The sequence below is a fragment of the Acinonyx jubatus genome, chromosome D1, assembly GCF_027475565.1.
Source record: "Acinonyx jubatus isolate Ajub_Pintada_27869175 chromosome D1, VMU_Ajub_asm_v1.0, whole genome shotgun sequence".
Classification (NCBI taxonomy): Eukaryota; Metazoa; Chordata; class Mammalia; order Carnivora; family Felidae; genus Acinonyx; species Acinonyx jubatus.
Window position 1 is genome coordinate 69,134,531 of NC_069390.1, and position 14,899 is coordinate 69,149,429.

General features: G+C 43.2%; 1 protein-coding gene across 1 annotated transcript in view; it reads right to left on the minus strand.

Moving 5' to 3' along the window:
- Positions 1 to 14,302, minus strand: part of RAB38 (RAB38, member RAS oncogene family) — a 57,365-nt gene extending 43,063 nt beyond the window's left edge. Inside the window, exon 1 of the mRNA XM_015064083.3 lies at positions 13,757 to 14,302. Within this exon, the coding sequence (XP_014919569.1) occupies positions 13,757 to 13,958 (202 nt within the window). The 5' untranslated portion in view covers positions 13,959 to 14,302. The remainder of the gene's footprint in view (positions 1 to 13,756) is intronic.
- Positions 14,303 to 14,899: the final 597 nt, after the last annotated feature.

Here is a 14,899-nt window from a genome sequence, read left to right on the forward strand (position 1 = left end):
CCTCTCTCTCTGCCCCTCCCCCGTTCATGCTCTGTCTCTCTCTGTCCCAAAAATAAATAAACGTTGAAAAAAAAATATTAAAAAATAAATAAATAAATAAAGGATTTCCAGATTCCTCCAGAGCTGTAATTCCCAAGATGTGTACCAGGGTGTTCTGGGGTGTCTCAGTGAACTCACAGGGGTACAATAAGATATTTTAAAATTTCAAGGCAAACACAATGGTACTCAAGATCAATCAAACACCTCAGGCACTACTAGCTTGAGGTAGATCACAATTTTAACCTTAGATAACACTACATTCCTGCTGATGTGATCCTATCTTTTTGAAACTGGATTTTTCAGTTTGTGTAATAAAAAGCAAGAGGGGCACCTAGATGCCTCCATCAGTTAAGCGTCCAACTCTTGATTTTGGCCCAGGTCATGATTTCACAGTCCTGAGATCAGGAGATCAAGTCGCCCCTTGTGCTCCATGCTGGGCAAGCAGCCTGCTTGGGATTCTCCCTCTTCCATGTGAAAATCAATGTGAAACAGGAAATGAGAGTGGTGATGTCTACTCTGACTCAAATTTTGAGGTGATCCATGTCCCAAATATATAGAACTTGGCCTGTTATCCTACTGACCTAGAGGAACCATGAAAACATGACTTGACACTTAAGAATGCTATGAACTAAAAGTTTGAACACTTATGCTATAGCCACTACATTCTCTAAATTACTGTTTTAAGTTTGAAAGACACACACATGCACATGCACATGTATCCCTCTGTCCTACATAAGACTTATTTTTTATTCCAATACCATCAAGCATCACAATTCTTTCTATCTTTAGTCACTATGGTTATCCTGCCTAGAAGTAGTATATTAAGATGGTTGTTTTTAAGCCAAGCAAACCCCATGATTTCAGCAATAATGTGTGCATTTAATTCTTAGCTCTATTCAAAAGTATAAACGTTCAAAAAATAATAAATTCTTCCTTTAAAATAAATAAGGTATGTTTCCTTTTTTTTTAAATTTTTTTTAACTTATATCCAAGTTAGTTAGCATATAGTGCAACAATGATTTCGGGAGTATATTCCTTAGTGCCCCTTACCCATTTAGCCCATCTCCCCTCCCACAACCCCTCCAGCAAACCTCTGTTTGTTCTCTATATTTAAGAGTCTCTTATGTTTTGTCCCCCTTCCTGTTTTTATATTATTTTTGTTTCCCTTCCCTTATGTTCATCTGTTTTGTATCTTAAATTCCTCATATAGGTGAAATCATATGATATTTGTCTTTCTCTAATTTCAGTTAGCATAATACCCTCCAGTTCCATCCACGTAGATGCAAATGGCAAGATTTCATTCTTGTTGATTGCCAACTAATACTCCATTGTATATATATGCCACACCTTCTTTATCCATTCATCATCCATTGATGGACATTTGGGCTCTTTCCATACTTTGGCTATTGTTGATAGTGCTGCTATAAACATTGGAGTGCATATATCCCTTCGAAACAGCACACCTGTATCCCTTGGATAAATGCCTAGTAGTGCAATTGCTGGGTTGTAGGGTAGTCCTATTTTTAATTTTTCGAAGAACCTCCATCCTGTTTTCCAGAGTGACTGCACCAGTTTGCATTCCCACCATCAGTGCAAAAGAGATCCTCTTTCTCCACACCCTCGCCAGCATCTGCTGTTGCCTGAGTTGTTAATGGTAGCCATTCTGATAGGTGTGAGGTGAATAAGGTGTGTTTTCTAACTGCAGCTTAATCTACGGCATGTGAAAGTGATTGCACTGTTGTATGACACTTAGGAAACAGCAGAACAGAGTAGTTAGAAAACAGTAAACAAATCTCAGTTCCTACCCACCACCATCCCTTACGATTTGTATGGCTTTTGAAAAGTTTTATGTAGGGGCGCCTGGGTGGCTCAGTCGGTTAGGCGGCCGACTTCAGCTCAGGTCATGATCTCATGGTCCGTGAGTTCGAGCCCCGCATCGGGCTCTGTGCTGACAGCTCAGAGCCTGGAGCCTGTTTCGGATTCTGTGTCTCCCTCTCTCTGACCCTCCCCTGTTCATGCTCTGTCTCTCTCTGTCTCAAAAATAAATAAACGTTAAAAAAAAATTTTAAAAAAAAGTTTTATGTATTTTTTTTTCCTTGCTTATCTGTTTTCTAGCTTGTCTAAGCACAGTTCTCTCAGTGCTGTGATGGGATTAGTAAACAGTACCTACCAGATACTCTCACTGAGAGCAATGAATAAAATGATACATAAAAATGCATAGCACTATGCCTGACACCCAATAAGTGGTAGCTGTTAATAACACATTATATTATAGAGAAAAATAGTCCTCCCAACAAAAAACTTGTCGATTAGCTTTAAATTTTTCCCTAGAAATTAGACTGAAAATTGTCTGAATCCTTCCCACTACAGATATTTTCCTTGTCTCCATTAGGCTGAGGAGCTTATACAAGAAGCCAAGTTTTTCATCACTTTTCTTGAGAGAACAGTTTAATGCAAGGCTGATGAGAAAGAAAGGTTAAATAACATATCAGGATAAAAGAGACTACAAAAAGTAGAGACTCCAAGCGGAAAGAAATAACTCTGATCTCTCTCAGACATTTGAAACTATTGACTATCCTCTCCTAAAATCCTTTCTCCTTTGCTTCCAAAATCCTGCCCTTGCTTGTTTCTCCTCCTATATAGTGCTTTCTCCTTCTCTACCTGTTTGCTGACTCCACAGTCATTTCAGTAAATTATGCAACAATCTGTGGCAATGCCTGCTAAAACACATGAGGGCTATCTGGAGAGGTATGAATAACTCTAAAACAAGGTTAAAAGAAGAAGTGCTACAAGGGCATAAAAAAAATTGCATGAGGTTCGAGGGAAGAGGAAGTTACTGCTGGAAAGAGAGAATTAGGGAAGTCTTTGTAAAGGAGTTGCCCTTTTGGATGGGTCTTAAACATGATATAGGATTTGGATATGTGGGAATAAAGGGAAGGGCATGTGAACCAACAGGAAGAGCAGGAACAAGGGCGTAGAGGCGATGACCATGGGGTGTGAACAAGGAAGCAAAGCTTCATCATGGAGAAGAGAGGAAAATAATACTAGGAATGCTGTTTGAAGCCAGACTATGGATGTCTCTGGGTGCCCCCGGGACCATCACCCTCTCTTCTTCACTGCATGAATTTCCATAGGGCTGGTGCCCACCAAATTCAATTATTTTGTTGTCTCAGTGCTTAAGACTATACCAAAAAATTAAAAAAAAAAAATAAGCTTCTTCAAACCTCATCATTAATAAACTAGAGATGCCTACATTCTGGTTCCAGTTCTACCATTAACTCGTTCTAAAATTCTGAGAAACAAATACAAACCCCCTTTCAGAGCACAGCTTTCTCTTCTGTAAAATGAAGGATTTGGTTTGATGAGCTGTCAAGGTCTTACCTATGTGAAAATTACCCTTCAAAATAATGACTTCATTTAATGTATCCAAAAATCATAAGGATGCAGTTTTGCCATGTGACCTCCAAATAAATGACACTTCATTCCAAATTATAAAGACTCGGTTAAATGATGAAGTGCGGCTTTTAAGAATGGATTTAGGGGCGCCTGGGTGGTTCACTCGGTTAAGCGTCCGACTTCAACTCAGGTCACGATCTCGTGTTCCATGAGTTCGAGCCCCACGTCGGGCTCTGGGCTAATGGCTCGGAGCTTGGAGCCTGCTTCCAATTCTGTGTCTCCCTCTCTCTCTGCCCTTCCCCCGTTCATGCTCTCTCTCTGTCTCAAAAATAAATAAACGTTAAAAAAATTAAAAAAAAAAAAAAGAATGGTCTTTAAGCTCACTCTCCAGTTTTTATGGTAAAAAATAAAATAGAATGCCATCTTCAGGAAAGTGACTACCATATTTGTCAGTTATAAAATGTATGCATTTTTAATTGTTAATATTCATAAAACTATGAAGTCTTTCAAGCATAAACAAATTCATTATTTTCTGTTTTATTGGAGAAATGTTTAGATCAACAGTATATCTTAGAATTAAAGCAATGCTGAAATAGTTGGCTGAAAAACTTTTTAATGAACAAACACTCATTGAGGACCTACTAAATACCAAGGACTATGCTGGGACCTAGGGTCATAAATTGGAAGAAAAAGACATTGTAATGCAGAAGTGAAGGGCTTCTAATCTAAAATGATAAGCATGGCTATTATGGGAGCAAAGAAACACTGCCTCCCAGGGACACATGGGCTCAAGCAGACACTTCATAAAGGGGGTGAGATGGGTTTTGTGACAAAGAATCCATAGACATCATCTAAGTAAAAAGGAGGAAAGTGTATTTAGCCAGTGGCAATCATATGAGCCACAGCACAGAGGGGAAGGTGGGTGAATTGAAGCCACTGTAAGATATCTGGAATGGTCAAGAGTCAGAGGTATAAGATATGAGACTGGAATGGGTGAGCTCAAATTTCATCGTAAAAAGTTTAGCCTCTAATTCTGAAAGTGATGGAGATCCACCAAAGAATGCCAAACTGGAGAATATCTGACTGGAGAATGAAGCCATGCTGCAAAGTCTCATGTCTATGGATGACAAAGTGATGGGGCGTGGGGGCAGGGAGAGGAGCCTGATGAAGGTATGGGTATAAGGAAGCTGCTATAGTAGTCCAGATGAGTTGTGAAGAAGACATGGCTACTCATAAGGGGATAAGACAGTTATTTTTCAAGATAGAAGAGATGGGGGCAGTGAGCCTGGGTGGCTCAGTTGGTTGAGCATCCGACTCTTGATGTAGGCTCAGGTCATGATCTCAGGGTTCATGAGTTTGAGCCCCTTATCATCAGGCTGGGCATCATGCTGGCAGTACAGAGGATGATTGGGATTCTCTCTCTATCCTTCTCTCTCTCTCTGCTCCCCCCCCCCACTTGTGCAGACACTCTCACTCTCTCTCCAAACAAACTTAAAAAGAGAGAGAGAGAGAAGAGAGAGGATTTAATTAATAGCTGTGCATGAGAAACCAAAAGGAGTGGGGAATGGTGGAAGTTAAAACCTGAGTTTTTTTCAAAGAGTAAATTAAGATCATATACTTTTTAATTGAATTCTCAAACAGTTGGAAAAAAAATAGCGGAACTCAATAATTTGAAACCCAGGCTGCAGTCACAGTCTTGACCTTGCCAAGTTGGAGACTACTCTAGTACACCAGCCTAGAAGATGAGAATCTTCCTTTGAGGGAATAAACGTGATTTCCAGCCCAGGAGTAGTAGGGTCAGCATATCCCTCTGGAAATTTCCATCTCAGAATCTAAGAAAGTGAAAGAAAAAAAAAAAGGGCATGGGGGCTCTCAACGACTTGAAAGCTTTGCAGGATTGCCTAGGGTGAATCATCAGAAGAAGGAAAGGGCTCTAAGCCTTACTACAAAGGAGCTCTTCTCAAAAACTTTTCAGGTGAGCGAGGGCTCCAGTATTAATGCCAGTGACTGCTTAACACCAAACCACTTTCACTGAACAACCACTATATACCAGACACGATGCTCTACTTTTGCTGGGCCCAGTTTCCTCACCTACAAAATTGGAAATAATAAGACCTATTTGACAGAATCACTGTGGGGTTTAAACTGCAAAGATTGACTTGACAAATTGATAAATATAAGGAACGATTACTCTTAACCTTTAGCTTAGCATATGCATCCTTTCATGGGCCCACATGTTGTAACCTATAGCCATGCCAGGTTACCGCTGTCCACACCGTGTCCTCACCCCTACACTATAGCTAGGGTAGGTGGCCTGTTTTGACTTTCTTTTAGCACCCCTTCAGAGCATTTATCAGAACAGTGATTAAATAATTATCCCACCAGACTATCAGATTCCATAAGCGTGAAAATTGATCCATTTTGTTTACCCCTAAATCCCTCTGCTTATCAAGTGAATGAATAAATTCTCCCAGGAAAAATCTTATACCTCTCAAATCCTCAAATTTTAAAATGACTTTTTAAATAAAATTCAGTAAAATAAAACAAAAAAAAAATTAAGTACGATTTCAACCCTCAATGAGAATAACTATATTCATGACAAGAAGCCACCATGAAATGGATCCTGGGTTTCCTTTAGACCTGGTCAGGCCTCAGGGACTCCAGTCACTTCTTACTTGCTAGGACCCCACCAATTCTGCCCCCAACGGCTCTATGGCCTGAAATCCATCCTCGTTCTAGCCATCAACCTTCCATCACCTCATCCCTACTGCTTTAATTCTTCTTTTCATGATATGCACAATCTATAGACAATGTGGAGCCGCCAAGGTGATGTTCTGGGAAGATGAACTTGACCTTGGTACACATAACTGCAGGAAGAAGAGACTAGAGCTATACAGGTGGCTATTATATAGGTAAGTAATAATAGTGCTGCCCTTGATCTAAAGCAGTGACAGGAGAAGCATAATCAGTATCTGACTTGGAGGGTCAAAGAAGAAAAGATGGCACAAGTTTCAAGTCCAAGTGAGTGGCGGAAAGATGTATAGCAAGTCCAGTGAGCGGTGAAAGATATCTAGTATAGACAGACAAATAGCACCCTGTGCTACTTATCATTAAAAGGGGTGATTGTGGATATTCTTTGTAGTCCTTTGTTGTTGCTATTGTTGTTTTCTTTTGGGCTTTCCAATTTTTGCTACACTGAGCATACATTACTTTATTAAAAGAGAAAAAACAACAATCTTTGTTTTTTATGCCACTTTGCTATGACATACTAATCTTGCAATATGTGTGAGATATCATAAAGGAGATGCCCAGCATGAAGACAGAACTGTACGTCTGAAGGTCATGAGAAGTCAAGGTTATACGCACATTTTTGGAGTCGTCTGCATGGAGTTTAAAGCCATGGGAATGCCTAAGATTCTCAAGAGAAGGAGACAGAATTGACGAGAGCCAGAAGATGAACTTCTGCTTCAAGCTGTACAGCCCTGAAATCACTCACAAGGAGTAGCTGGTGGTAGGTAAGGGTACAGGAAACATCCCACTAGTTAGAGGCTTTATCCAGCCTGCTTGAATTTAAGCTCAGAGAGTGGATGGATGTGGTGCAGGTAGGACCCCATCTGCACCACCAGAATATTTTGGAGTAGCCTATATTGGTACAGTTCACTCGCTGTTACTGTGATTTGCTTTGGTGCCATCATGCCCACTGAACTGTGAACTTAAGGTCAGGAATTGGGTCTTGTTCAATACTTTATCCCTCTTTGTTTTCCCCTCACCCAGAACAGTACCTAACACATACCAGGCATTTCATAAACATTTGTGCTGAAGCCACACACATTAGAACTGCTCCTCCCCATCCCTTCCTTCTTTCAGATGACTTGGTTTTCCTTGGTCAGACTGCTATGTGCTCTCCTGTCAGAACCAGTCCTCTAAAACCTAGATGAGTGGACATGTCCCACATGCCTAATGCTCATGTGTCTGTGATAGATGGAGATTCTAGTGAGTGCCCTGTAAAAAACCCTGAGGTGCTTTCCCCACACATCATTCACCCTACTTAGAAAGTTCACCATCTTGCTCAGTGCACATACCGCTTACCTGTAAGCACACACCATGTTAGTCCACATGGTATTTAGAAAATTTATAATTAGCCAGGCTAGAAACAAAGCAATAAACTGCCCAGCAGAATGTGGCCCAGACTCGACATGCATTTTTATTTTTTGTTTTTTGCTTGACATGATGGTTGCCAAATTTAGCTCTTTCTACATTTCTAGATCTATTATGTTGATATTTAAGACCTTTCTTCTAAACTTCCTTGGAGAAGTACAGGTTTTTTTTTAGAAAACTGACACTGAAGAGATAGTAAAGTCCAAAACCTTCCCCCAATTGACTGTCACAATGTGGAAGCATTTTATAAATTCTGAAACAACACAGCACTGTAATCCAGATGAATCTCATGGCCACTGGAGTGGGGATTCAGTGTCCTGGGGTTCCTGATTCTAGGCCCATGCTGCCTCCTTCCATCGCTCTGCCTGTTGGATAGTTAATGTCCTCCAGTGCTTCCTTGTCACACAGCATAGGCACGGAAAGTTAGCAGAGATGTGCCCTGATGGAAATGTTTTTCCTCAGCTACTTTTCCTCCTCTGCCCCTTGCTAACTCTTGCGACCCTGGACAAGTCCCTTAACTCTCTGATTCTTCATCTTGTCTGATATAAAATAGATTTAGTTTAGTACCACCTGATCTGTCTATACCCTCAGCGATGCTGGGAAGATCAATCAGGAAAATGTTGTGAAGGTATTTTGTAATAACAATTAAAAGCAAGAGTAGGGGCACCTTGGGTGGCTCAGTCTGTTGAATGTCCGACTGGATTTCAGCTCAGATCATGATCCCAGGGTCGTGGGATCAAGCCCCGCGCTGAGCTCCTCACTGAGTGTGAAAGCTGCTTAAGATTCTCTCTCTCTAAAATAAATACAACGAAAAAAAAATAGAAAAAAAACCAAGAGCAATAGCTAACATTTACTTAGCATTGATTTTGTGTCAGATAGGCACAACTTTACACAAATTAACCCATTTCATTCTTTTACCAACTCTAAGGTACAGGCTCTGCTATTGTCCCCAGTTACAGACAGGAAACCGAGGCACAGAAGCTAAGTGACCTGCCCAAGTCACAAACCTAGCAAGGAAAGAAGCTGGAATATGCTGCCACATACAACCTGGGAAGAGTGAAAAACTACTAGAGCTGACAGGAACTGCAGGATAGAACATAATACAAATACGTGATGTCATAGGAAAATGGAACAATGGCCATTTACAGACAGGGCAACTGAGGTCTAGCCAGGTTTCATTGCTTACTCAATGTCAGGTATATTTTTAAAATATATTTGTAGTATGTTGAAAGTGTTTTATTTTTAAATTGTGGGAAATTGAGCAAAACTGTTAGGAGACTGGGTACTAGATTCCATAACCAAATATTTTTTAATTTTTTTTTAAATTTATTTGTTTATTTTGAGAGAGAGAGAGAGAGAGAGAGAGAATGTGTGTGTGTGTGTGTGTGTGTGTGTGTGTGTGTGTGTGTGTGCATGAGCAGGGGAGGGGCATAGAGAGAGAGGGAGAATCCCAAGCAGGCTCTGTGCTGTCAGTGCAGAGCTCAATGTGAGGTTCGATCCCATGAACAATTAGATGGTGAACTGAGCATGGCCACATTTTAAATTCTAGCACTTCCACTTAATCAACTATTTTACTGGGGAATTAAAAATTAAAATGTGTGGACAACTGCAAGAATAAATGCGTATGAAATGTGAGCTACTATTACTATGGCTATCTCAATTCCTGCAGCTGGGTCCCAAAGCACGTTAAGAGTTCTAGACAAAATTGTATAGTTCTCTTTGAAAATGCTAATGGAGTAATTATAGTATCAGATTTGAAGAGAAATAGAAGAGTCTCAAGTGTGAACCTTTTATTTACTTTTTTCTTGATAAATCTATTTTAAAAACCTTACAACCAAGAATTAAATTTTCAGAAATAGATTTTCATTGCATTTCCTCTTTCTATCTGCACAGTGGTTCTGATTAATATCCAAAAATATGTTAGAAATAGGAAGTAGAAGGGGCATCTGGGTGGCTCAGTCAGTTAAGTGTCTGACTTCAGCTCAGGTCACGGTCTCATGGTTCATGGGTTCGAGCCCCGCGTCGGGCTCTGTGCTGGCAGCTCAGAGCCTGGAACCTGCTTCAGATTCTGTGTCTCCCTCTCTCTCTGCCCCTCCCTCACTCCTACCCTGTCTCTCTCTACCTCTCAAAAATGAATAAAAACGTTAATAAAAAAAAAAGAAAAGAAAAAGAAATAGGAAGGAGAAAGCAAGGACAACCTATTTACTAAGGAAGGAATACCTGTAAAGGAGAGTAAGGTATAACCCCAATGGGCCAGCAATGTCCCAGGGACTCATGGGCTTTAGTCATGAAGAACATGGCTTGATTCCAAGTCAAACAAAACTGTACCAAATCCAGCTCTCCCACTTATTAGGCAGGTGGCCTTGGGCAAAATGACTTAATTTCTCCTGATGCTATCAAGAGCTTTGGAACCCAGAGTTGACCCACTTGCTCCTCTATGTAGAATCTTTGGGATTCAGGGTGATTGCAATTCCCTACAAGGTTTGTGGAATTTACCATGTTGGTGTCAAGGCCTACTTCACAAGCCCTGAGAGGCAATTTTTTTTTTTTTAAATTAAGTAATCTCTATGCCCAACGTGGGGCTCCAACTCATGACCTCATGCCCTGGAGATCAAGAGTGGCATGCTCTCCCAACTGAGCCAGCCAGGTGCCTCCTGAGAAGTATTTTGGAGTTTTTCAGGAACAGACTGGCCAGCTGAAGTGGCTATAAGAGATATATGATGGAAATTAGTTGGACAAATAAATAAGGCCCACCTTGGCATTGAATCAAATGAATATCAAAGGTCTAATGAGCAAAGATCCCCTCTATAGCAGATGGATCTGATATTCTATCAAGACAGGGCCATCCCCTCTATCTCATCCACACTCCTAACTAGCTCAAAGTGAGGCTCACCGTTCACTTTTTAGTCTCACCTCCTCTTCTTTCCACACACATAGCAGAGTTGAGAATAAAAAGGAAAGGGAATCATTCCTGTGTTTGGACAGACAGGCTGATCTGAAGGTGCCATGAGGTACAGTTAGTTGACTGGAATCTGGGTGGGCAACTGAGGCTGGACTTCATATGAATTCACTCCTCACAGGGCTATTGATGTAGCACGAAACATGTCACCACGATGCTCCTATCATCCTTTCCCACAGGGCACAGGTTCCCCACAACCAGCTGTGCCTGATGCCCAGCTTATAACTCAGCTCACAGGGTCTCTGGGCTGGAGGCTGACACAGACAGGTTCCCACTGCACATCAGAGCTCTGGGAAGAAGTTCCCCTACTGACCTGCTACACACCACTATACGTACACAGACCTCTTACATTTCTTAACATTTATTTATTTTTCAACGTTTTTTATTTATTTTTGGGACAGAGAGAGACAGAGCATGAACGGGGGAGGGGCAGAGAGAGAGGGAGACACAAATCGGAAACAGGCTCCAGGCTCTGAGCCATCAGCCCAGAGCCTGACGCGGGGCTCGAACTCACGGACCGCGAGATCGTGACCTGGCTGAAGTCGGACGCTTAACCGACTGCGCCACCCAGGCGCCCCATATTTCTTATGTACACAGACCTCTGTCACTAGAGCCTCCACAGCCATGTTAGTCCAGAACCATGGCTCAGGGGGCATTTCTAAACTTGGGATTTCAGCTGCTCATGTCAGCATGTTGTAATGCTGATAAAGCTAAAAGATGGTGCTGGGCATTTTGGAACAGATTCTATGTTCCAAATTTATTAAGATTTACTTTTTTATAATTTTTTAAAGTTTACTTATTTATTTTTTTGAGAGACAGAGAAAAAAGAGACAGCATGAGTCAGGGAGGGGCAGAGAGAGAGGGAGAGAGACAAAAATCTCAAGTAGGCTCCAGACTGTCAGCACAGAGCTGGACGCTGGGCTGAGACCCATGAACCCTGAGATCATGACCTGAGCCAAAATCAAGAGTCTGATGCTTAACGAACTGAGCATCTGGGGGGCCCCCTCATTTATTAAGATTTAGTCCACATATTTATATCATGTCCTTCTTCCTAGCATTTATACATGGTCAAAAAAAAATGGTAGTATAACAGTAATCCTTGCAGCTCTCCTAGATAGTGGAGACTTTAGTCACCTTTAGCTGGCATCTGTTTGCTCATTTGCCATTTATTGGGAGAAAGCATTCTGCCTAATTCACAGATGAGTCGGCTGAAATCAGGAGGTTAGGAAACTTAACCTAAAATCGCCCAGGACATGGGGGGGGGGGGGGTAAAACAGGGATTCAGTCGAAAGCGGTTCGACTCTGGAATTTAGTCTCTTAATCACTATACCTTTCTCTCCTCTCTGTTAGGTGGGGACACTGAGATTCATGGACATTATATAACACGCCTGATGTCACATCCTTATTTGCATTTGACACAAAAGTCTAAATTATAGCTATATCCCCTTTGAAACAGTAAGCTAATTCTAAACTTGAGTCCTGGATACTCCAGTACAGCCAGAAGAGTTTTCAGACACCAAAAAATGCAGCAACCGAGTGCAGAGACACAGTGTGGCTTTTCTAGATGAAAAACCCAATCAGATAGTGGCTGGTAACATCTTCCGGTCTCTGATAACCCCCATGCTACTGGAGCTGCTCAAGATGACTTCAAATGCATGAATCTGTTCACATGCCAAAAGGTTTATCATAAGACTTGGCAGCTCATGATTAAAGAGGCACCGCAGTCCCCAGAACTTGAAGTGCCCTTTCAAAAATTTTCCACATTTGTTCTTGCTTCGAGTCATGATAAAGTGTTTCCAGTCAAATACACCAGCTAAAAATGAAGCTATTTTCTGAAGGACAAGTGCCGGGTTTGGGTCCAGCACTTACAAAGACTCCTGGTACCACAGACCATGGAACAGTCAGAGGTGAGGTGGGACTGTTCACAACGAATCCCAGAGGACCTTAAAACTGAGCAGGAAGATTCCTGAGCTGCCATGTCCAACCCCTTTGCACTTAACAAGGATGCAACCGAGCTGAAGGGACTTGTCTGAAGCCACTGAGCAGGTTAGTGAGTGGCAGAGCCAGGATCTATAATGAGGGGTTGGACATGCCCAGGTTGCAAACAGCTTCAGTCTGAGTACTCACACTTGGAGCAGACATACATTTGCCTAATGCCCTGCCCAGCTCTGGGTACAAACCTTCAGAATCAAATTCTGGTTTCAAACATTGTAATGAAGCTTCACAGTTTGCGGATTTCTCACTGAAAACTTTAAGGCCAAATCAAGAAATCATAGGGCCAGGATGCCTGGGTGGCCCCTGGATGGGCTCTGTACTGACAGACTGGAGCCTGCTTGGGATTTTCTCTCTCCCTCTCTCTCTGCTCCTCACCTGTTTGCACTTTCTCTCTCAAAATAAATAAACTTAAAAAATGAAAGAAAGAAATGACTAATGTCATAGACTCTTTGACAAAAGTGACCTTAAGGTATGTGCACAGGCTCCTTTTCATAGACCACAGAGAGTCAGAGAAAGAGAGAAATAATACTTTGCCCCCAGTACATACACACAAAGATCCTTGGCTTCACCAAAGCTGAGAACCTCAAACTTTCTTGACTGAAGGGTAAAGAGGGAGGCAAGAGCAAGGAGCAATTAAAAACAGCAGTGAGTAAACCCCTCTAGCCTGGAACTCTCCTAGTTCCCGCTGTTAACAGGTCTGAAGACTCCCCCGTTGGTGGCTGGCATGACACTAAGGGCCGCGTCACCCGCAGTGTTGCCCACGCCCGGAAAAAGAGCTGGAGAGGGAGAACTGAATGCAACTCCAGATAGTCTCTCTCTGGGTCCCTTCGGGGGCCCACGCTGGGTCGAGTGATCCCAGGGGAGGGTGTGAGAGGGTGTTCAAGCAACAATCCCAAAGCGCCAGGGAATGCACTTGAAGTTTCAGCCAGAGAGAGTGAGAGAGAGAGAAAGAGAGAAAGAAAGAAAGAAAGAAAGAAAGAAAGAAAGAAAGAAAGAAAGAAAGAAAGAAAGAAAGAAAGAAAGAAAGAAAGAAAGAAAGAAAGAAAGAAAGAAAATTTTTTGTTTTCTTTGGGAACAAGTTTTCAACCCACCAGAAAAAGTCTCTTGCGGCTCAGCGCCCCGGACTACACTAGACCTCAACCCGCTGCCCCGGGGCCTGCAGACCCGCTTCGAGGCCCTCCGGCCCTTGCCTCCTCCCCGGGTGCTCACCTGCGATGTCCCAGAGCTGCAGGCGCACTACTGTCTCAGGGTCCCAGTGGAGCACCTTGAGCGCGAAGTCCACGCCGATGGTGGCCCGGTAGTGCGAGGAGAAGTTCTGGTGCACATAGCGCTTGATGATGCTGGTCTTGCCCACGCCCAGGTCGCCGATCACCAGCAGCTTGTACAGGTGCTCCTTGTGCGCGGCCTGCATCCTGGCGGGCCGCCCGCGTGCCGTGCCGGACCGAGGGAGCGCAGCCAGCAGGGGCCTGGGCGGGAGAGGGACTCCGAGAGCGCGAGTGCGGGCGCCAGGGAGCCCAGCGGCGGGGCGGGGGCGAGAGGCGGAACTCCTCCCCGGCCGCCTGGAGAAACGCCCAGACAGGCGCCCAGGGGTTAATCCTCCTTCCTACCCCGCGCCGCGCCGCCTAGGAGGTGGGCGGAGACGGGAGCGTCTCCCGGGACTGGGAAGTGGGGGAGCTCGAGTGTGAATGCCTGTTGCGGAGGTTATTCGTAGGGCGCTTTGCAGTTTCCGAAGAGCTTTCCTCGCCTGTGATCCTGAACGCAAAGCTGTGAGGTGTGGGCTTTATTTCCCACGTTCTGCGTGCGGGAAAACGGAGTTAGAAAAGTTCAGTGTATTGCGGGAGATGAAAGTGACAAGCCTGGTGAACACAGGGCTCCTGAGCTCACAGCCGCCTCTCCAACCCACACTGCAGAGAGAGCTTGGAAGAGAGGCAGCGGATAATACAATTGTAGGAGGCCCAACATGGGGGGTTGGGTTCAGCATGCCCTGGTTTTAGAGGTGAGTGATCTTGGACAAGTCCTTTGATCTTGGCCAAGCCTCAGTTTGCTGTCTTCCTCAGTGACGTGGTAATGGTAATCCAGACACGTGAGCAGCCTTGCAGTGAGAACACTGAGCATTTTGACTCTTTGTCAGTGGTCTACCAAGGGGGATCACTGGGCTGAAAACGCAGAGGGTATCCTTGGCTTTTAGCCTCCTCTTCTATCCTAAAAGCTCTGGGCGACATTGAAAGACGATTTAAATAACTGGTCAGAATACTTCAAGTGATAATAATAGCAAGCATTTATCCAGCACTTGCTATGTGCCAGTTTTTATACGCATGTCGCTTAATTATCCTAGCAGTCTTAAAAGTGATA